The sequence below is a fragment of the Rhinolophus ferrumequinum genome, chromosome 6 (assembly GCF_004115265.2).
Source record: "Rhinolophus ferrumequinum isolate MPI-CBG mRhiFer1 chromosome 6, mRhiFer1_v1.p, whole genome shotgun sequence".
Classification (NCBI taxonomy): Eukaryota; Metazoa; Chordata; class Mammalia; order Chiroptera; family Rhinolophidae; genus Rhinolophus; species Rhinolophus ferrumequinum.
In genome coordinates this window covers 10637729-10662053 of record NC_046289.1, presented here as the reverse complement: position 1 = coordinate 10662053, position 24325 = coordinate 10637729, and the positions used below count along the sequence as shown (strand labels likewise).

Below are 24325 nucleotides of genomic sequence, written 5' to 3'. Positions count from 1 at the left end.
GAAGCTGAACAATAATGAATGTCAACTACAATTTTATATACAGATATAGTTACAAGAAGTGGAGTACAGCATTAGGAATAGAGACAGTGGAAATGTAACGGCTGTATGCGATGTCAGAGGGGTAGTAGATGGGGGAGGGGGGTTACCACTGAGTGAGAGATATGATAAATGTCTAACTATTACATTGTTTTGTACACCTGAAACTAATAAAAAAAATGTTTAAAACATTTTTTTAAAATGAAGGAACTTGAATACATTCCTGTTCTGGAAGAGTCCTTGGAAATAATCCACATACAGAGGCACTGCTGGTTGTTTTCTAACCTAGTGAAATAGGATTCAGGGCTGATGCGTCCCCCTAACTTCTGCACCCCATTTCAGCCCACCCCTCTTTGTCATGTGCCCGAGTTATAAATGCTGATCAAGCTGTCTGAGACTTTTTCAAGCCAGTACACAATAAACAGGTTTAAAGAGAACCAGAACCAACCCCAAATGCTGAATCATCTGTGATGTCAAAATGAACCAAACACAAAATCTCTTCGAATATTTAATCAGTTTGGAGACCTCTGCCTTCCAACCCAGTTGGGTAAAAAATTCCAAAGAAAGCATGATTATGGGGTCCTCAAAGAAAACACTGGGCTAAAATGGAGGAGACTGGGTTTAGGAAGACAGAACATAACATGTGTCTGAAGGCCTTTTGAAGGAATTCTACCACTTATTACTTTAAAAAAAAAAACCTCAAAATGAACAAGAAAGGATTAAACAGTTATACAAATTTCACGACAACTAAAACTTCTTTTACGGCTGGAAATACCAGACATGGTTTTGAAATAGACTCTTTAAAAACCCTCAGATCCTACAGTGGTTTCTTTCCATAGCCTTCTCTGTACATACAAGAAGCAAACTAGCTACACACGGCGTCCTTTGGGCCCTTGCAAAGCAGCAATCAGCGAGAGACAGAAGGCGTGGAAGAGGTGAGAGGAAGCTGTTCACAGTCTTTGAACACAGACTCAGATCCCAGAAAACCTAATCTATTCTCTTTGGGAAAAAAACTAGGAAAATAAACTGAAGGCCTCGAAAAATCTCCGTCAATTCAGGTCAGGGTGCCAATGATAATACTTTTTGATAACTGTACTGGAGGAACTGGGGGGAGCGTGTCCTTCAGAGTGACAGGTCTACAATAATACAGGCTGGGTCAGGACATTGGGGCCGACTTCTTTGGAAACGTTCAGCAGGAAAGGCGTAGTAACGTCTGTCGCGCTCTCATTCTCCCTCTCATGTCTTCTCTTCTCTGTCCCTTGGTGCAGTTGAGAGGCAGTGTCAGGCTCCAGCCCCGGCTCAGAACGGGTACTGCGACACGTGTATCCGCAGTCGGATCACGGAACTCCCTCTGAAGTTGACGACGGTGTTGACAGTGACCATTTCCAAGTCTAGCTCTATGTCCCGGGGTCCTTTGATGGGGCGTGTCATCACCAGAGTGGCACTGATGGGGCCCGTTTGCTGTGGACAAAACCGAGGACACTTGTTAGAGAAGTCCTGACCAATGTAAGAGGGCAGGGTCAACTGGACCCTAGAAGCTGCTGAGCAACGGCACAGAAGGGGAGGGAAGCAGACAGGAGATGTGGCCATGTGACCGCTCACAGACGCCCCGGGAGGTCAGGCTGCAGCCTCGGTCAGGGTCCTCCCCCTTGTCCACTGCAGTCACAATGGCATCTCCTTGGTGCCACTCTTCCCGGCTTTGCCCACGCTTCACCTGGCTCTTTCCTGCTAACTCTTCAGGTCTCAGCTGGAAATGTCACTTCCTCAGAGGAGCTTTCCCTGCCTTCTTCAATCTAAGTTGCCCCCACCCTTGACCCTTTGCCATTGTACCTGCTACTTTGCATAGGACGGTACATATTTATTACCGTGTGTCACTGTGCACACTGTTTACTTGGTCCATGTCCAACGTGTAGGTCCCCACTAGACCATGACCTCCATAGAGCTCAGATCAGGGCCAGGTTTGTCACCAGTGAATCCCCTACAACCCAGCATGGTGCCTGGCACACAGTAGATGCTCAGTAAATATGTCTTGAATGAAAGAACAGATAATTAATGGAACTAACTGTGTGACTTAAGGTTGTCACTTCGCATCTCAAGGCCTCATCTCTACAATGAGGGTTTGTACCAGATCAGTGGTTCCCAAGTAAACAGCCTCTAAAGGATTTCAGACACTTTATTTTTTTTTTTTTTAACAATTCCTGGGACCCATTCCAAGATTTTCTGCCTCAGTGGTTTTTCGATGATGTCTGAGGAAAGTGTAACTTGTTTACGGGCCTCCAGGTGGTTCCAATTTGCAGCCCCTGCTGAGGCTCCTGTCTAGACACTGTAGTCACCTCCAGCTTTGCCATTCTGTGACCCTATCGCTGTGGTCCTAATAATGTCATGTGAACTTTTCTCCTTCACTGAATCTTTTTCTAAGACTTCTGAGGAGGTAGGGAGAGCAGACTGATACCAACTGAGCACCCGCCATGCATGAGACGCTCTTCTGGACACTTTTACGTACATGTGCTTATTTAATACCCATGACAACTCTGAAAGGACTTGCTACTCAATGTGCAGTCCCTGGACCAGTAGCATCCATCAGTATCACCAAGGAGCTTGTTAGAAATGCAGGATCTCAACCCCTGCCCCCAGACCTACTGAGCCAGAATCTGCAGCTTAACACAATCCCCAGGTGATTCATGGGTACATTCACGATCGAGAGGTACTCATCTAAAAAAGCACAGAACTCAGACTAGGGATCCTGGCTGTCCTACTAAAGGTGTCTCATTATTTCCTCATTTTATAAATAAGCAAACTGAGGCCCAATGAGGTTAAGTAATTGCTTAGGGTCACCCAACTCGTCAGGAGCAGAGCCAAGGGATTTCATTCGGGTGCTTCTGTCCCACTCCAAACCCCAAGCCTATTTCACTGCATAACCATGATCAGAAGAGACTGAGGTGTGTTTACTTTTTCTCCTTAGCACTGCCCTTAAGGAGATGAGCTTGGGGTTCAGTGCAGTGACCAGATAGTGGGCCCCTAGAGAAGAAACAGCATGAAGGAACAAGCATGCTGGACAATCACTTCCTGCAAGCTGCAGAGCCCAGCGCTGTACCCAAAAAACTGAAAATAAGAGGCTCTGCAAAATAGAGAAACTTGGCTGCACCAGGTGTTTTATCTGTCTCCACAGAGGGAGGGCTCTCTATAAAGTTCTAGACATCCCCACAAGCTGCCACAGGTATGTCAAAGGTGGGGCTGGCAGACAGGTGCCAGCCAGGTCCTGAGACCTCTGCTGAGTCTGCTGATGCAATTTCCTCTTGGCATCAGCTCTCTCTGTTCCCATCAGCATCAGCACAATTGGCACCTGCTCACGCAAGAGGATCACTCAGACTTCCTTGTCAACTCTTGCAAAATCTTGGAGCCCTGGGCCAGGACTCCCGAGGGTACAGCCACACAGGGAAATGCTCATGGCATTTACATATACAAATATCTCACCAGCTTTCACTATTTGCATGAACAAAGGCCAAGGGTTGAGAATCCTGAGCTGTGGGCAGCCTTCAGGAGGGAGAGCCACAGAGCCTGGGAGGGGGAAATGGAACTACTGGAAACTTCCAGCTTGTTCCTTTGGGCTTTCCTAGTAAGGGTCTCCAGAGCATGGGAAATCATTGCCTCTTGCATTTGGAAGTAACCTTAGTGGTCAGTGAGTCTGACCTCCACCTAGCTCAGATCTGCAACAGCCTGAGAAAGGCCGGCCCACAGCACAAGGGAAGGTTCAAGTGCCTGCCAGGAGAGCTGAGGACAGCCACATCCACTCCTCACTAGGCTTTTAGGGCAGAGTCAGGGAATTAATGAAATAGCTCCCACTGAGAGCCCTTGGTCATTGGTGAACCTGGTGGTCAATGGTGCAAAATGATGGTGGTGGTGGTGGCGGTGATGGGAGTAGTGGTGGTAGTGGTGATGGTTGATACCAGGCATTTGGCTACCACCTTTCATAATCTCTTATTTAATCCTCCTAACACTACCATTTAAGTAGGTTAAGTACACTACTTAAGATCACAAAACAAGCACATGGTGCTGGATTGTCTCCCTCCAAAAATCATGCTCTGTCCGTTATGCTCTATGATGAGCTCTCAGTACCTCTCACTTTTCCGACGTTCCACTACACTTACTCTACTTGAGAATCAACACTTTGCATTGTAAATGTTTGCCCGGTTGGTTGTCCCCTCCCCACTATAGCCTGGGCTCCACAAGGGCAGAGGCTACATCCTGTTTGTTCCTGAGCTCTCAGTGGTTGACGCAAAGCCACATACATAGTGGAGTGGTGCTGAATTAATGCTGTGATGGAAGAAGGAATTAATAACTGAAGCCTGTGGAGTTGACCACGGTGGGAGTAGGTTGCAAACAGCCCACCAACATATGTCTTCTTGGCCCTGATCCTACACAAGCTTGGATTTGTTCTGAATCAACTTGTGAAATAGCACTGTCTGACACATGGCAAGCGGCCAGACCATGGCAAGTCAGCTTCCCTTGGCCCTGCCATCTGATCCACGTGTGTCACAGACTAAGCACACTTTGGCACAGTCCAAACCCCATGACCGTACTCCCTTCTCTGGCCCAAATTGTATTCCTGCATCACCTGGCCAATCACCAGTCCTCTGTCTAGGGCTCAGAGTGACAGACTACAAAACAGCGCCTGTGCAAGGAGCATGTGTGCATGTGCGTGTGTATGTAGCGCACATGGGTATATATGTACGTGTGTTGTGTGTGCCTGCATATGTGTGCACTTGCATAAGTGGGTATGCGTGGGGTAGGTGTATGTGTGTATGTACGCATGCATGCGTGTGTGTGGCTGTGGTTTGCCTCCTGGGTGAGATGAAGCTCTTCCCAAGTGCTTGTTATACAATCAGTGAATCTCAGGGTTGAGGCTCAATGGCCACCAAGCTGCACCTCCCACATGACGCTCCAGTCCCTTGGGCAGCACTGCCAACTTCTCCAGGGCCCAGGAGCTCACAACCTCCTTACAGCAGCAGCAGCAGTAGCAGCGGAAATACCGTCAATACAATAATACCTGTTGCTTACTGAACACTTTCTGTTGTTACTAGATGTTAAAGTAGACTTTTCTTGTTATCTCAAATTCTGCTGAGACCCCCAAAGCTAGAAGAGTGGGTGGAAACACCCCACATCCTAAAGAGAAATGTAAGAATATTGTGGGGACAGAGCCAGGAGTGCAGTTTCCAGGCTCTTGGCCTCACGTGGAAAGGTGCTGGCTCAGGTAGTAAATGGGCACCGACTGTGACTGGATGGCCATCAGCTGTGGCTAGTTGGCCGTCAGCTGTAACCAGTGAGCCATTGGCCACTAATATAACTGCTGTGGCTGCGCTAGCAGCAAGTGGGGGCTAGCAAGAAGACGGTGGCTGAGCTGGCAAGCGCGGATTGCATGGTGGAGTCGAGGAGAGTCGGTCGGTTGGCAGAAAAGCGGACAGCAGGTCGCACGTTGTGTGAATCCAGCCTCCAGTGAGACTATAGTGGTATGACTCCCTTATCTATGGCTCTGTGGGTGTTCCTTTTTGGCCTAGCCACATCCTGCGTTCTTATGTGGGGAGCGGGACCAGAGACCCCGCAGGCCGGCCTGCACGACAAATATACATAATTTTTGTTGCCAGACGGCCTGGGTTTGAATCCTGCTCTGGTGCTTCCCAGCTGTGAGATCTTAGGCAGGGTACTTAGCCTCTCTGTGCCTCAGTGCTCTCATCTGTAAAACTGGTTGGTCAAGCAGGCCCTCTACATAGGATCGCTGTGAAGGTGAGGAGTGAGATGCAAAGCACTTGGCACTGTGCTTGGCACCTGTCGAACAAGGTAGAGGAGTTTTATAGTTTCTGTGGCTGTTATACAGGACTTGCAAAGCTGTGGCCCCAAGCCAGATCTGTTTCTCTCCCTCTATCACCACCTGCAGCCTATATACATGTATTAAACACACTTACCAGCCCCCACCTCAAGCATGAGAGGGTTTCAAGAGAACTGTTCAGGGATGATGGGTCCCCTGACATTTACAGATGCGGAGAGGGGTACGTGACTCTCTCCTGGAGAAGTCTAGAGTAGAAAGCCTCAGAGCTGCCTGGCACCACAGTGAGAGGTGGCTGCTGGTGTCCTCACGTAAATAAGGTCTGCCAGCCAGGGTGAGGCAACCCCCACCCCTGGAAAGCCCGTGTGGGACACAGCACCAGAAAGAGGGGCAGAGAGGTTTGGGGTGGCAAGTGGCTGAGTAGAGGCCGTGTTACCCACATCCGGGAACAGTCAGCGCTCAGTCCTCAGGGAAACCTCCAAAGAACCCAGTGAAAGCAAGAGCATTTGGGTCTCTGCCCCAGAGAGAGCACCAATGCCACCTTACAATGGCAGCAATCAAGGGAGACTCAGGTCCCCCAATCTCTCCCCTCCGACCATCTGCACCCCCTACCCCTGGAGGAGGAGCCTGAGGCAGGACTGATAGAGGAAGGTGGTACAGAGGCCACCCCCACACCTCTCCCCCCACCCTGCCTCTGAACATGTGTGTGTATGTGTGTAGGGGGGGCCGCTTTACACTGAATGAGGGGCTGAGAGGTTGAAGTTTGTACTTAAAGCAGCTCGGACTTATATGGGAGAATGAGACAATTCAACAGCAATTGCAAGTGTCTGCAAAGCCTATGGGATCGACCTGAGATGTCACTCGGGTATGCACAGGTTCAAGCCAGCAGGGTGAGAGAGAAAATGAAAGTTAGTGAATGTCTCAGCCTTGCCAAACCCCAGTTGTCTGATAAAAACAGTTGTTTACTGTGCTAATGAGATGGTCTCATCTAATCCTAAAGTAAATACAGTTATTACCCCGTCTTTACAGATGAGGAAGTTGAAGCTCAGAGAGGTTAGGTAAGGTGCCCAAGGTGACATGGTTGGGAAGTTGCAGACCACAAATGAAGCAGGTCGGCCTGGCTCCGGGCCCACATTATCATGACTATGTTATAGCTTTTTAGGTTATTTACCATGTTTCCCCGAAAATAAGACCTGACCAGAAAATAAGCCCTGGCATGCTTTTTCAGGATGCTCATAATATAAAATAAGCCCTAATGCATCTTTTGCAGCAAAAATTAATATAAGACCCTGTCTTATTTTCGAGGAAATACGGTAGGGCTTATTTTATATTATGAGCATGCTGAAAAATCATGCTAGGGCTTGTTTTCCGGTTAGGTGTTATTTTTAGGGAAACACAGTACATAGTCTCACTTTTCTCCCATAAATATGTAAAAATCAAATCATGTAAAAAATGAAAATTAGGGCCGGCTCAGTGGCTCAGGTGGTTGGAGAGCCGTGCTCCTAAAGCCAAGGTCGCTGGTTCGATTCCCACATGGGCCAGTGAGCTGCACCCTCCACAACTAGATTGAAAACAACAACTTGATTTGGAATTGAGCTGCGCCCTCCACAACTAGATTGAAAACAACGACTTGACTTGGAGTTGATGGGTCCTGGAAAAACACACTGGGGCCGGCCCAGTGGCTCAGGTGGTTGGAGCACTGTGCTCCCTAACACAGGGGTCACCAGTTCGATTCCCACATGGGCCAGTAAGTTGTGCTCCCTACAGCTAAGATTGTGAACAACAGCTCTCCCGGGAGCTGACCTACTACGAGCAGCCAGCTACTGTGAGCAGCCGGAGGTTGGCGTGGACTGTTGTGGGCTACTGTGTGCTGCCAGGAGTGGCCGGCAGCTGGCGAGAGCTGCCGTGAGTGGCGGACCGACAACTGGAGACTGACTGCCTCAGCTGAGGGGAGCGCAAGGCTCATAATACCAGCATGGGCCAGGGAGCTGTGTCCTAAACAACTAGACAAGAAACAACGGCTTGAACCAGAGTGGGAGGGGAGGCCAAAGAAAGGAGGATAAAAAAATAAAATAAATATTTAAAAAAATTATTTAAAAAGAATGACTATGGGTGGACACTGCACCTTTGGAGTGTGGAAGCCCTAGCTTGTCTGGCAGACTTCTGTCTTCCTGCCTCCATACCCTGTGGCTCTACAGGGCCCCCAGACCCAGACTGTTTTCTCTTGCCTTTCCAGCCAAGAGCCACCTCGCCATCCCTAACTTCCTTCAGCCATTCTCAAGGCAGGCCTAGATCCCCTCCATATGCCGACATCCCCCTCTGAATAAACACTAAAGAATCAGGGCCCTTCTCAATGTTCTGAGAGAGGGCACCAGACACATACAGCTCAGCTGTGTGCTGTTTCAAGGGTCCCACTGTTGCTGTGACAACCCAGGCCCAGAGGAAACTTCCAGGAAGAGCCCTCCTCCTGTCTACTCCATCTGTAGGATAATCTTCTTCCCCGACCATCACTGGGTACCTCTTACAAGTGAGCCACATAGGGAACATTTGGGTCTAAGGGGATTTCAGTGGATGGTGTCCTGGTGAGTGAACTCTTGCCTAGACAAAGCCACTGGCTGCTGGGGGAAAAATGGAGGCAGGTGGAATAAGTGACGGTACTTTAAATCCCCAAAAGGGGCATCTTTGTGCTGTTTGGGCCCCACTGTGTCTGTACAGATGAGAGGGGCGAGATTGGTGAATGCCAAGGGGCTAGGTTTATGTCCCCAAGGACAGCAAGCCTGCAGCTCACAGATGTGGATTTCTGCTGGACAGCTGTTTATGGGCGTGGGGGAAGGATGAACATAGACACAGATCCATCTTTTTCATCTTGCAGAAGCGCCTCTCTCCTCAACTCATTTCATCTTCTTGCAAAGCCCTTGACCCTGCTGCACTGGTCTAGAGATAGATGTTGGCTCCATAAGCCCTGTTACCACATATGACCTGGCCTGGTTAGCGTCTTGCCAAAAGCATGTTAGTAAGGATACAGGCACAATACCAGCCCCTGGGACCTTTTCGAATCTGTCCTAACCGCTGCTTCTGAGACCTCCACGTTGTCAGACAGTCCCAGCCCCAGCGGCAAAGAATACAACATTCTGCAAGGAGATGAGGAGAGGAGGGACGGAGAACTCAGATATGTGGTCCTTTTACAGGCTCTTGGACCATCTCCCTTAAAAGTGGGCACATTTCCATGGCCTATATCTTTCTGAGGATTGCTCCCCACAGTAACCTTGGAGGGCTGTATTCATTAGAAATGCAGATTTCTGGGTGAAGCAGGCTGAAACGTGGCCCCCAAAGATACCAGGTCCTAAACCCTGGAACCTGTGAGTGTTACTTTTTAAGGAAAAGGGAACTTTGCAAGTGTGATTAAGTTCAGAATCTTGACACAGAGAGATTGAATTACCTGAGGGGGACCTAAAGCCAATCACGAGTGTCATTATAAGAGACAGAGAAGATGTCATGCACACAGAAAGCGGGAGGCAATGTGACCACGCAGGCAAAGAGTGGCGTAATGTGGCCACCAGTCAAGAAATGCTGGCAGCCACCAGGAGCTAGAGGAGAAAAGGAAGTGAGTCTCTCCTGGAGCTCCCGAGGGGATACCGCTCTGCCAACACACTGATTTCAGCTCAGTACAAGTGATTTCAGACTCTCGGCTTCCAGAACTGTGTGAGAATAAATTTCTGTTGTCTTCAGCTACCATGTTGGTGGTAATTTGTTACAGCAGCCACCGGAAACTGATACACTAGGACTCCACCACCCCATGTGGAATTACTCTGGATAATTCAGATGATTCCAAATTCTCTGGAGATGAAGCTCTGGAATCCACTTTTTGAACTAGTACCCAAATTCACACTGAAATGTGAAAAACATCACTCTGAGCCAGTGCTCTCTAAAGAGATGTCATCACCCCAGAGGTTTGCAGGAGGTGAAGCCCAATAATATAAATGATACAGTAACACAAGCATGTCATTTACAAACAAGCAACTATATTTTAGGGTGTGCGCTCTAAAACTTTTTCCTGATATGGATAAGTCAGTGCTATTCAGTCAAACTTTCTACGATGACAGACATGTTCTCTATCTGAGCTAATGTAGCAGCCGCATGCGGCTGTCGAGCCCTTGAAATATGGCTAGTGCCACATAAGAACCTACTTTCTAATTTTATTTCATTTTAATTAGTTTACATGTAAAGAGCACAGTGACTGCTGTGTGGGACAATGCAGGTAGAGCCCTCTCCTGTGACGCGTGCCTTTATATTCACTGCAATGTAGGTACCATGAGAATAGAGGTTTGGGATGCTTTGTTCACTGCTGTATTCTCAGTTCCTACAAAGTGTATAGCAGGAACTAAGAATACAGCACTTAATAAATACTTATCAAGCAAGTGGGTAGATAAACGAATATGTGAATGCCTCTCCCATAGAACTAACTGTAGGAGGTAAGAGCCCGAAGATTCCATCTTGGCCTAACTTCTCATGGCACAGGGACAGAGGAGAAGCAGCTTTCGCAAGGCCACACAGAAAGTGACACAAACCAGAGCCCTGGAGTCCTGACTCCCTCCTCCTTCCACGTTCCTCCCATCACAGCCGCCCCTCCTAGCTGCATTTGGACTGGTTTCCAGAAGCACGTGCCAGGCTAGACAACACAACACATTGTCGATGGTGAGGGTTGGTCGCCGCCCCCTCTTACCCGCATATAGAATTCTCTGCCCTCATTCCCAGACTTGATCTGGAAAATGTAGTAAGCCCCAGGGTAGCGGGTGGTTGCTTGCATTTGGAAGATGTCAGCAGGAACGGAGCGTCCGGACACCACGTCCATATCCCGGTACAAGATGGTGAAGGGCTGGTCTCTGCAGCCAGGATTCTCAGAAGGACACATACAGCGGCTGTTGGAAAGGGAAGTCGTGTGAGAAAGTGGCAAAGCCTTTCCAGATGCTGGTTGTACCTACTTCCTCACTTAAAATGCTGCAAAGGAGGCCACCTCATTTTTATCATCTAAACGCTGTAACTGTAGACTCTCTCTGCTCCTGGCTCTCATTGAAAAACTCTCCAGCATGTAGGAGAGCTCTCTCTTTCCTAGAAAATGGCCTATTCTGACCAATCAAATAATCTTGTTATCAGGGTATAAACCTTAGATGTCTGCTTTTCAGAATACTGAAACCTTCTCGAACGCGCTTCACATTTGTCCTGTGTTTAGTCCGTGGAATGTGCTGCTGGTGGAAAAGCCCTTCACTTCCCCAGACATACATACCCATTAAAAATTTTTATTTTTTATTTGTATAATGAAAAAAAAGGAAATTTTAAAAGTGAGAAATTACATTAGATTGACAGGTCTTGGGTGGTCCTTTTACATTCTCTATTGCACTTAGCCCAGTCTGTGCGGAACGTAATTTAATCTTTTCATTCAATAAATAGGAGCTCAGAATTCACTATGTATGAGACGTGACATTAAGACACTGTAATTGCAATTACAAATAAGATCCTGACCACAAATAGTTCAGCTTCTAATAGGAGAAATAAATCAGAGACAAATATCTCTAACACAGAGCAGTTAATTCAAAATACTGGTAATAGCATTGTCCTAATACAATATCATTGATCCCTATTACCAAGAAATAACGGTTACAGACACCCCTTCATTTATCCCTATCTGCCTCCCATCTCATCGCATCCCTAGACTCCCCCTAGGGGTCAGAGGTCACAATAGGATGAGGACGTCTGTTGATATACGCCATGGTGGCCAGAACTGAAAGTCACCCTTCCCATGTTTCTGTCACTCTGCCCTATCTCCCAACCTACCTTCAAAATCCATTGGTTCTACTTCCAAAATATAGTCCAAATCCAACTACTTCTTACCATCTCCATTGCCCCCGCACTTACTGTCTCACCTGGACCTCTGCGATGGGCTCCTAATGGGTCTCTCCCCCTCCAATCCATTACATGGCAGCCGGAGTGCTTCAGTCAAACATAAATCTGATTATATCTCAATCCCCAGCGACCACCTACTGCCACTTGAATAAAACCTAAACGCCCACTTGAACCTCTGAGACCCCATGGGGTCTGACCTCTGTCAATTTCTCTGACCTCCTTGGAGGTCACTGTCCACTTCACTCCCTGCAGCAACTCAGGCTACTTTCAGTGACCTGAAGACATCGAGGTCCCTCCTGCCTTATAGCTTTTGCACATGCTGTTCCCTCTGCTCTTCCACTCTCTGTTACGTTAACATCGACTCACCTTCCCAATCCAGCCCAAATGGCATTTCCTCAGAGGGGCTTTCGGGCTCCCCAGTCTAGACCAGGTCTGGCCTACTCTTTCATTTTGTAAATTTCTGTTCTTCCTGTTCACAGCACCTGTGACAATCTATGACTGTATATTCATTTATGTGACAACACACTCAAGGTCTTTCTCCTCCACTCGCGTAAGAGCAAAACCCACAGCACCTAGCACAGCATCTGACACAGAAGAGGAACTGGACTAACACCTAAATGAATGTATAAAAGAATTTTTAAAGTTTTGTTTTTAAAGTTGCATCAAAATTGCCAAGTCAAATGTCCTTGGTGCCAAATGGCCACATTAAAATGTCACATGTCACATAGGATTGTTTCTTAAAAGAAGTTGGGAGGAGGGAATGATAGCTCCCAGCTGGGAGAGGCGGCATTGGAGCCGAGACCTGACAGGTGGGGCAGATTGGTGTATGGGGCAATGAAAGGGATGACTTCTGTATGGCAGAAAACGTGTGCACAAAAGACAGGACATTCTGGGGTACGGGGAATGGTGAGAGAGAGCGTGCCTTGTTCAGATTGGCAAAAGTACAGGACACCTGAACAAGGAAATGAGCTGGAAGAGAGCTCCTAGAGTCAGACTGGAACGGGCTTAGAGGATCACTGTCGGCGGCCTGCCAGGGACCTCACCAGTAACACCAGCTCAGTGCTGCGTGTTGAACTGGCTCAGGCAAGGGCAACCGGGAGAAACCCGGCTATAACCAGGAATGGAAGCCAGTAAGAGAAGCCTGAAGCTGTGCCCTGCCCCAAAGGCCCTGGAATCAGAAATCCAAGAACCCGGTTCGAAAGAGCTACTTAGAAGCACAGCTTGCAGCAGCAAGCGAAGACATCCCTAAAAGACCTGCATGTCCCTGCTTTGTTTTCTTTTGCCAGTTTTTGACCAGAGGGGGAAGCACCCTGATAAGCCTCAAATTCCTCTTAGATGCTGCGTTCCTGGAGGACACGATGGGCGTGTCCCATTCATCCCAGTGCCAGGGCTGGGCGTTGCTCAGGGTCGAAATGTGTGACTAGTAGAGAGGAGGGCAGAAGATGTACGCGCACGTGCGCGCGCTGAGGAGAAACTGAGATGGTTAAATAGGGACTAAAAGAGAAGGAAAAGCTCTCCTAGTAGGCCAGGCACAGAAAATCACTGCCCTAGTGCTGTTACCTGGTAGAGGTTGTCTTCACTTTAATTCTCTCCTCAACTCTAATATTTGCCATCAAGCGATTTAGTAAAACATTGAACATTAGAACATCGGAGACGATTAGAGCAAGCTACGCACCGTCAGTACTGAGGACTCTCTAGCGACCTCTGCAGCCCCTCACTACTCACAGTGTGGTCCAGGGAGACCGGTAGCATCTGTTTCACCTGGGAGCTTGTCAGAAAGGCAGGACCTCAGGCCACGTCAAGCCCACTGAATCCGGATCTGCTCTCTAACAAGACCGCCAGGTGGTTCCTACGCACGAGACATCTGAGAAGCCCAGCTCTAAAGACTCTGTGTATCCAGAACAAAGTCGTTAAAGGGAAAAAGAGGGTTGTGAACACTGCCTCTCCTCTTGGTTCACTCTAGAGAATCGCCTTATAGCTCTGGCATGAGTGGGGAAGTGACAGAGAACTGTGGGGCGAGGGGTGTAAGGCGGTAGGCCAGGTCTCCCCATTCCCTGACAGCTGTACTTTCCCTTACACCACACTGGCGCCTGAACCAGGCCCCTCACCAATGCTCCCATTTCCCGAGGAGAAGCCATGACTTACTTATCGCTGATCCGCAGATAAGGCTCCTCACAGCGGATGGGGTCGATGCACTTGAAGCCCCCTTGCACATTGTAGCAAGTCTGCTGCAGGGTGCATGTGTGGTTTCTGTGCTCACACTCGTTGATGTCTGAAATGCAGGGTAGACGAGAGGCTGAAGCAGAGCAGAGCTGCCAAGGTATTGGCCCCGGGCCACATGTGTGGGGGCAGGGGTGGGGACTGCCTGCATCTTATTACATAGCTGCCCTTTCCAACATGGCAGGCACTGGCCACACGTGGCTACTGAGCATTTGACATGTGGCCAGTCCCAATTGAGATGCGCTGTCAGTGGAAAACACATACCGGATTTCAAGGGCTTAGTACAAGAAAAGAAGGTCAAATATCATATCAATAATTTTTATATTGAGTACATGTTGGAATAATACCTTGGATATAGTGCATTAAATAAAATATAGTCTTAACATGAATTTTACCTGTTTCTTTTTACTCTTTTCATGTGACTATTACAAATTTTAAATTACATAAATGGCTCCCATTTGTAGCTCATATTCTATTTCTATTGCTTGGCACTGCTATGGAGATTTCTTGCTTGGAGTTGGGGTAAGGCAGCAGGTTCAGGGAGGCTGAAAATGGGTCAACTGGGCAGCTACCAGCCTCCACCAATGGCCCCAGTGGGTGGAGCATGGGGCTGGAAATTGGGCCAAGCAGCCGATTTGAGCCAGACCCACCCCCCCTTTCACAGCCTGGGGTTCTGACCGAGAGGACTTGGAGGGACCCAGCAGTCAGATGTGTGAGGTCTCCCTGGCATCCATTATCTAGGAAGTCAGTAGAAAACACATGACCAGGATGCCCTCCAGGGGCCGTGAGAAAGCCTGGGCTGTGGTTGGTCCAGGCCACACGACGTCCTGGGTGGGTCAGAAGCAGTCCTCAGAGGGGATACAGAGATCTGCCTGGGGAGGCAGGCCTAGACCTCAGGGAGTGCCACCTGTCTCTGTGGAGTTTACTTACAGAAGTGAGAGTGGTCATGACCTTTCTGAGGCCAGAGGATTTTTGCTTCCGAAAAAGCAAACATCACAAGGCAGGAAGGCACCAGCCCAGGCATCCTGCCCAGAACCTGCCCCTCTGGGAGCCACCAGCACCTACTCATGATCTCACCTCTCACCCTCCCAAAGCCGCACAGGATTCCCGAGGTGAAGACATCTTGAGCCAGCCCCACCTTACACCTCCCTCAACCAGGTCCTTCTGGACAGCCTTACCCTGGCAGCTTCGGTTGTCATCCAGCAGGATGTAGCCAGGGGGGCAGGAGCAGAAATATGTGCCAGGCTGGTTCACACACTCGTGTTGGCAGAGGAACTCAGAGAAGCTGCACTCATCCATATCTGGGGGTGACAAGTTACACCTGTTGTTTATAATCGCAGACTACCTGGATATGAGAGCTTAGTGGACATCTACTCCAGCTCCCACACTCTCCTGACATATACGATAGCTCTACTGCCAAGAAGTTGCCAATTCACTTCTTGAATACTTCTGGTGATGGGGAGCTCACTATCTACTGAGAAAGCCCACTGATATTTAGACAGCTCTGATTGTTTGAAAATTCTTTCCTACAGGGAGATGAAACCTGTCTCCATTGAGCTTCCAACACCCTCTGCCTCTGGCTCAGCTACATCATGTAATCATCACGCATTTTGCCCCTGCAGTTGACTCTACCCTCCATCTCTGGAGGTGAGATTTGTTTGCCTGCTGGAGGTTTCTGGGTGCAGTGCTCTTCCCCAGGACCCCAAAAACCATTTGCTGGTCCTGGTCTTCCGAAAAAGCAAACTTTACTAATCGCCCCAAAGTTGAAAAACATTATTATTCCTATAATCACAACTAAAAGGGACATATCCAAAAGGCCAGGGGTTGTCCAATATATTAAAACTTCGTCACGTACAAAAACCTCCTTGAAAGAGAAGACTCTAGAGTGGCATTGGGTGGGTGGGCATATCGTCCCTCGGTGGTCTGCCTGCTGCAGGAGGGCCAGGGGAACCTGGAGCTGGGCCACTCTGGCTACAGAGGTGGGACACGAAAGGGCAGCTCCTGAACTGTCGGCTGTGGCAGTTGACGCGGAAGGCGGAAAAGCCAACTCTTCATCACACACAGCGCTTGGCAAAAGAGCCCCCATGTAAGCCTCATTCAATAAGCACGCCAAAGAAAACATGTTTTTCTTTCATTTGTTGTTTCCCGAAAACTTGCTTTTACTAGTTTCCCCATGTGACATGTCCTCGGATTGCTCTCTAACTCACAGACCAGGGCAGCTGGAATCACCCAGAGAGGTGTCAGCAAGTGAGGAGGCTCCTCCACCATCAGATAATTCCAGGGGTTACACGGCCCATGCCTCTCACATCCAAGAAGGAAAAACTCCTTTCCGTCTCTCCCTGGGGTCTTTAGGTGATGGGTCACGAGCCAGCAGAACAGGACGCTGACTTGCAAATTAAAGCATGCTCAGTGCAATCTGCTTCTGTCATGCCTCCTCCCGCTCCCCCGGGAGCCTTGTAGAGTCCAGTCTCTGGCCCTAGCTCGTCATAACAAAGAGTGTCCTCATTTATTTCTGTTGTTTGTGGACTCCATCCATAACGTTAGTAGAAGCAGCAGTAAAACCTAGCAGTTTCTGTGTGTTCTCTATGTAGCAAGCACTGGGTTAAATGCTTTACCTGTCGCATCTGATTTAATCCTCACCTCAGCCCTCTGAAGGAGGTGCTATTACTAGCACATTTGACCGAGGGAAAAATGAGACTTACAGAGGTTTCGTCACGATGAAATTCACAGAGAACAAGTAATCCGTAAAGCCAGGATTTGAACCCAGCCAGTCTCAAAATCCTAAGCTCATCAACACAGTGCTGTAATGTCTCCCTGTGTCAATCATACTTCGGACTTAAACTCGGTGAATGTGGAGAGTCCTGAGGTTGGGGGAGTCCCCTGAGCAGGGCGAGCTCCAGTGCAGATGGAGAGGGCAGCACCCATCCCCATTTCCCGGTGGGCAGGAAGGGGCCCTAACACACACACTCAGTTTATCTGAGGGTCTGCAATCCCCAGACCAAAAAGTTGAAATACAAGCCCGGGTTCTGACAGGGAGTGCACACGAGGCCATTTTCACTCATCCATGTGAGAATGCAACATGGTTTCTGGGATCATCTCGGCTTAGAAATCCCTGAAGGACAAGGGCACACAGCTAGGAAGGGTCGGGTGCTGCAGGGAGGGACCACACTAGCTGCGATAACACAGTGAGGGTACCATTTCCTGGGGAAATGATTAGCAGAGAAAGTAGGAAGGGACAGGAAACAAACTCTCTCTGCATCACGCTGCTATCTGAGGCCAGCCCTTGGTGGCCAGGGGTCACTGTAAGTCTAAGGAGATTGGGCATCATGCTGAATGATGGCAGTTTTGGGTAAAGTGAGTCAACTGCATATCCTGCCAGACGACCAAAGCTGTAAACTGCTTGAAAAGCCAAAGGTCTCTTACACTTACGTTTTGAGAAAGGGAAATCAACCTGTAAATGACACTTAGGTACACCAACTTATCGAATCTTTGTGACCATCCTATGAGGGTATTTGTTTTTTAACTGAGGCTCAGGAAGTGACTTGGCCAGGGAAAGCAGCAAACAGTCGAGCTAGAATTTGAACTCAGCTCTGTCTGGCTCCAGAGTCACTCCACCAGACCGCCTCTGCGGATGGTCAATACACCTCAGTGGATGTGCAGGGACTCCTGGAGAAACAAATGATCCCATCTCCTAATGCTACGCTTTCCACCAATTAGTTCCTTGGTGCAGGTTCCCCAAAGAGTGCCATGGGGGCAACTGAAATTGAGGAAGAAAGTAGCTTTTCAGGCCTGAGAATATTTTATTACTGTTCCTGGGACTGACATTTAATTGGTATAAGGCTCTCTGTAACTGCCCACTTGTGTCTCTGGCTTTCCTGGCCCTAGGAAGAGGTGCTCATTTGTTTCAGAGAACTGGCTTTAGTGCACTCCGCTCCTACATGGAGCCATCACAGTCCCATTCATGACCTGGGTCAGTTTCCGTACAATGAAACACAGGATTAGGAAACTTTCCTAATGAGCAGGACAAAAAGATTTTCACACCCCAGGGCATGGTCCACTTATTTTGAAAAATACAGCGAAGCATCATTAATTTGGACTGTGCTCATTTATAACTGCTGAGGGTGCCAGAAGTGAACGGGAGGGAGTTTACTTTAATTCAACATTTACAAAAGCACAGGGAAAGGAAGAATAAAAGAAAGAGCTATGCATGGCTCTGTGCAGTACGCTCAGAAATATGAGTAAGACGCTGTCCCTCTTCTCAAGGAATTTACAAGAGTTTACAAGTTTCTTATTCCAAGGATGAATAAAAACAGTAGAGGAGAGTCCACAATCTAGCATGGGCAGAGAATTATAGCTTCTAGGACTTGGAAGGATTTCTAAAAGGTCAACTCAGTCATCACATCTATGTTCTCACACCAAATTAAGATTTCATTCATTCATGACTCAATCATTCATTCATGGACTCAAGAACCATTTACGGTATGCTCACCATGTGCCAGGCCTGGAGCTCGGCACTGAGCATTCATAGAGATTTTAGAAGTTCACAGAGTGTTTGCGCTTACATACATGATCTCATTCATTCCACACACACCCCTTCCAACCCTACCCTATGAGATATGTTGTTATTCCTGAGTCACTCCCCTCTGTAAGCTCTGCCTGTGCTATCCCCAGAACTTGAGTCAGTGCTGGGTGAGGACAGATAACTCAACATGCAAACTTTGGTGACTCTTTTCCCTCTTCCCCCCGTCTCAGACCCTAACAGGTTATTCCGTTGGGTTTTGCATTTGGGGTCAAATGACAAGGGAAGTGGGACTCCACTCCACCTTTCAAGAAGTGACTCATCTCTGTTTTGTGTGGTTGTGACCCCACTGCACTGGGAAATGTCCCAAACTGGAGATGTTTCTGGGAAATGAGAGGAAACACCTGTAAAGGAAGCCCTTGCCCTGTACCCCCAATGCTACGCCCCCAGTACAGGGGGAAACCTCCAAAGCTAACGCCCATTACCACTGCAACGGACTCCGTCATCCTCAAGTTCATATCCTGGGTCACAGCGACAGATGAAGGAGCCGTAGGTGTTGACACAGGTTTGCACACAGGGGTTCTCAGTTGCACACTCGTTCACATCTGTGGAAAGCAAAAGCACATCACTGATCATTCCCACAACAAAACATCCACACTAACTAGGCAGAACAAACGCACTGGCAACAACGTCTGCTGTCACGGGAGACGGTATCTGCTGGTACCAAGGATCTCCATCTCGGACCTATCAGATCGAGAAGTCAGACCTCAAAAGTGTTTACTGAAGTACAGGGGCTCCATCCATATGGCCCTCTGGGCTCACAAGGTGGGAAGGATGAAAATAGCATGTATACATATCATATACATGTGTACACATGTACACATATACACCTCCTAGAAAGTCTACTCTCCAAGGCTCACCAACAGGAATTTCTAGGCAACATCCGCTCTTTCCTGTCTTTGCAGTCCCAATTACCTATTCCCCCAACCCTACCGACTTTGAAATTTCAGGTAAAAAAACCAATAATGTGACAATTCTAATAATAACTATTTATTATTGCTGTGGACTGGATTGTGTCCCCACCCCCAACCACATTCATGTTGAAGCCCTAACTCGCAGTGTGACGGCATTTGGAGATGGGGTCTTGGGAATTAATGAAGGTTAAATGAAGTCCGAAGGGTGGGGCTCTGATAATGGGATTAGCGCCCTTATAAAAAGGGACACCAGGGAACTCGCTCTTTCTCCTTCTGCCATGTGAGAAGCAGAAGAGAAGGAGGTCATCGAGAAGCCAGGAAGAGAGCCCTCACAAGCACCTGACCACGCTGACACCCTGATTTTGTACTTCTGACCTCCAGAATTTTGAGAAAAATAAATTTCTGTTGTTTAAGCCACCCAGTCTATGACATTTTGTCATGGCAGTCCGAGCTAAGCCAATAATGCATAAATAACATCACTGATTAGAAAAGAATCTCTTCGCATTATAGGTGTACCAGAAGGAGGAGAGAGAGAGCAAGGAATTGAAAACCTATTTGAAGAAATAATGACAGAAAACATCCCTAACCTGGTGAAGGAAATGGACATACAAGCCCAGGAAGCACAGAGTCCCAAACAATATAAACCCAGAGAGGCCAATACCAAGACACATCATAATCAAAATGCCAAAGGTTAAAAACAAAGAGAGAATCTTAAAAGCAGCAAGAGAAAAGCAGTTAGTTACCTACAAGGGAGCTCCCATAAAACTATGAGCTGATTTCTCAACAGAAACTTTGCAGGCCAGAAAGGAGTGGCAGGATATATTCCAAGTGATGAAAAGCAATGACATACAATCAAGATTGCTCTACCCAGCAAGGCTATCATTTAGAATTGAAGGACGATAAGGAGCTACCCAGACAAGAAAAAGCCGAAGTTCATCACCACCAACCTAGTATTACAAGGACTTTTAGAGAGACTTCTTTAAGTTGGGAGGGCAGTTAAGGACGGGTGAAAGGAGAAGGGCTTAAGAAGAACAAATTGGGTGTTATACAGTAGTCATGGGGATGTAGGGTATAGCATAAGGAATATAGTCAACAATATGGTAACAACTAGGTACGGTGCCAGATAGGCCCTAGATCTATCAGGGTAATAGATGGAAATGGGGTTTGGGGGCAGGGTGAAAAAGGTGAAGTATAGTCAAAGGATGTAGAGTACGACATAAGGAAGATAGTAATAGTATCGTAACAGCTATGTAAGATATCAGAGTGGTAGTAGCTTGGGACGGGGGTTATCACTTTACGAGGTCTAACTATTACACTGTCTAACTATTATGTCTAACTATTACATTGCTTTGTACACCTGAAACTAATAAAAAAAATTTTAAAAAAAGAAAAGAATTTCACACTCACTGAATCCTTACAACAACCCTGCTTTGGGGCCATTGCCCCATGTTACAAGTTCAGGAGGTTAAGGAAAGGACCACAAAAGGGCACAGGGAAACTGTTAGAAACAAGGGGATATTCATTATCTGGAGTGTGGTGATGGTTTCATGGGAGTATACATAGGTCAAAGTTCATAAAATCATGTACCCTGAACAGTGAAGTGCATCGTATGTCAATTATGTATTAACAAGATGCTTACACTTGTTTTAAGGTTGAGAGATGTACTTAAATCCCCAAGCGAACCTGGGTGCACTTGGAACTGGAACATGAATTAGGGGTCTTCCCATAACATCCAAGATTCATTCTGCACAGCTCCCCAGGACGGGGGAGAGGGAGGAGGGAGCCCCTTTCTGCGAGCATTGGCCGACCAGTTTTAAGCACACCCTCTCCCACGCTCCTTGTGCCGACTGCCAAAGTTCCAGCTGAGACCATTTCTATCCCCTTCAAAAGTTCAGGTAAATCTCTTAAGACTCTGAACAGAGGTGTGAGTGTTCTCAGAGTTAAAAGCTTTCACAGTGAGCAGTTTGAGAAGCTTTTCTTAAAGAGGAGAGCTAATCCCATGCTTCCTGGCATCTTTGGAGCTTTCAGAAAGAAGAACGAAACAGACAGCTATGCAGAGAGCGTCCACTGAGATACCAGTTTGGGGGCTCTCCACGCGGGAGGCCAAGAAAATGTCGTGGTGCCGGGCTGTGGAGTGCAAGTTCAGGCAGGACGGCACCGGTGAGTATTTGGGTTGGCATCCTTGGCTTCCGGCCAGACGCTGGCCACACAGAGATGAATAAGCTTGCATCCTGCTCTCTCTCCAGCGCTCAGCTGTTTCTGCAGAGCAGCAGGACCCAAAGGATTCTGCCCCCTGGGATCCTGGCTGCCCTTTTCTGAGATCCGGACATGCCCAAGTGCCCTTCTGAGCCCCATGGGAGCAGACTACACCCCAATCCAATTTGTTGGACAGAAAGGCCAGACCCTTTGTTCTACTCTCTACGATGCCACCTGAGCTGCATGACGCTGGCCACGTTGCTTAACCTTTCTGAGGCCTGATTTCCTTGTCTGTGAAGCAGGGCCACAAACACCTGGCGTGCCTACCCCATAAGGCTATTGTTGGGATTCAGTGAAACGAGCAGACATGACAATGTTTGGTGGAGTGTAAAGCACCCTTCCTCCCACGAGCTGTTAGGATTACAAAAGCTCGATAGAGTTCAGAACATCCCGTGTCACGCCAGCCGGCCCTGCTGATGCAACATCCCAGCGGCCAGGCCTGGGTGCTGTGCCCACTGCTGGACTTGGCAGTGCCAGGTGTGTTATCTGCTCCTTGTCACAGGCCTGTCCCTGAGAGGCCTCAAGGACACAATGGACTTTTGGCTCTGCTGGGCCTGGCTGTTTTTCAGGAGGTGTTGGGTACACCAGCAGCCTCTGGGGAGAAACCGGGGCTGGCACCTCCAATCCCCAGCCTTGGCACAGAGAAACCTGCATCAGCCCTAAGCCGCTTATCACAGCAGCAAGGGAGCCAGGCGCCCACTGCCTGCTCCAGTGGGAAGGAAGGGCCCCTGCTCTATCAGCTCCCTCAACCTCCCAGCCCAGCCTCTGCTCTCAAGAAAATGACTTCTCCTGGCGAGAGGAACACAGTCGAGACTTCTTGGAACAATTAGCAGAATGAGCTTTGGAGGGGAGACTTGCAAAGAATCCAGGATCAAACTCTTTAAGGCTGATGCCTTCCTGTTTACCCAGTGATTTAGATACGATTAAACTAATGGAGACATAATATCCTCCAACTCGCTGGCCAGGAGCCTGCCAGCCAGACCTCGAATGGTGTGACAAGGAAATGGGCCCTGCAAAACCTGGTGGCGGGCTCCAGACAAAGACCTCATTCTGAGTCTCCGGCACTGCCTCCCCCCTGGATAGAGCAGCTGCCAGGGACTGGAGGCCCAGGCGGGGGGGGGGGGGGGGTGGGGGGGGGGTGGGGGGGGGTGGGGGGGGTGGGGGGGGGGGGGGAGTGGGGGAGCCGGGCAAGACTTGCACTAATTCCTTGAGTCTTAATAAGTCCCCCATTCACTTCCTGAGCAGAAGAAACCTTCAAACCACAATAGGCATGTAGCTTGTTTTTCTTACTTATCAGTATTTGAAGTGATCGTGTGGAAACCAGAAAATGCCTGTTTCATTCTGTGTTGTTGGGGACTGCTGAGTGTAGAGGAAGTTACTGCCACCACCAGGCTCTTTGCTAGGTCACAGGCCCACCTGGCACAGGCTGAAGGGAGTGCTATAGCGAGAGACATCAAAATTGCCCATAAAACCCCCGCTTGGAGTGTCCATGTTTATTTTGCAATTCATCAAGGGTCAGGAGATCTTTCTGACCACCCTTCTTTGGGCCCCAGGAATTGAACTTAGGCTATGGGCTACGCAAGAAAATTTCTGATTAGCCAAGAAAGCGGCACGGCTCCTTCTAGATAGCAGACAGAGAAGCAAAGCCACGAAGCCGTGCTACCCAGCCAATGGGCCTCCGTGGTTCTCATCTCCGCAATTCTCAGAGCACTTTTTGACACGTTTCCTCAGTTCAGGTCTCAGGTTTCTGTAAGCAGTGGGGATGAACAGGCAGTGACAATGGGCGGAAAAACACTTCAAAAACGGTTTCCCACCAACATAAACTGTCAGACTCTGAAGACGACGGCGTCTAGTGTTTCACATCATGTTCAAGTTATCGCTCATGTCACATACCTTGGCAAGACCTTCCGTCCTCGTTGAGGGTAAAACCAGGGTTGCATGTACAGGAATAGGATCCAGGAACATTCGCACACAGCTGCTGGCAGTAGCCATAGCGACATTCATCAATGTCTAGAAACAGAAACACAAGCAAGGTGAGACGTTTCTCACTCGCTCGTGCCACCCCCATCATCGTTACTACCCATTATGGAGAGAGACCATGAAGGGCAGCAAAGAGGAACTAACGGGAAGACAGTGCCTAGTAAGTGTCAGGGATGGTGACACGCTCCGGTTCCCAAGGCTCAATCTCCCTAGAATCCTCCCAGTCCCGTGAACACCTGAACCTATCCTGAACGTCGTAGAAGAAAGTTCTGCGGAGAGAAGGATGTTGGGCAAGGCGGTGTCTAAGATTTCCTCCGACATTAAGAGTCAACGCTAACATTCTATATAAATGTTTCACTGCTTAGGGAAAGGACAAGTTAGCTTCAAGTGTAAACTAACAGACTCGCTCCGATAGATTCCTCACCAGCTCCACTGACAAGAATTGTGCAGGTGTCAGGAACAAGAGCGTCTGGCCAGGATGAGCTGGGTAGCATTAGTCTGGAGACCCATAAAGCCAGTAATACAAGGACTCTGGAGTTCACCTGGGATTTCCTCCTTGCACCAGAGCAGACATAAAACTCTGGATAAACATACCTCTTGCAAGCCATGGCTGGCCTT

General features: G+C 48.4%; 1 protein-coding gene across 1 annotated transcript in view; it reads right to left on the bottom strand.

Moving 5' to 3' along the window:
• Positions 1-531: 531 nt before the first annotated feature.
• FBLN5 (fibulin 5) overlaps positions 532-24325 on the bottom strand; it is a 71730-nt gene continuing 47936 nt past the window's right edge. Inside the window, exons 7-12 of the mRNA XM_033109497.1 lie at positions 23621-23737; positions 18983-19102; positions 15157-15279; positions 13904-14030; positions 10581-10776; positions 532-1497 (exon numbers count right to left, since the gene is read on the bottom strand). Of these exons, the coding sequence (XP_032965388.1) occupies positions 1336-1497; positions 10581-10776; positions 13904-14030; positions 15157-15279; positions 18983-19102; positions 23621-23737 (845 nt within the window). The 3' untranslated portion in view covers positions 532-1335. The remainder of the gene's footprint in view (positions 1498-10580; positions 10777-13903; positions 14031-15156; positions 15280-18982; positions 19103-23620; positions 23738-24325) is intronic.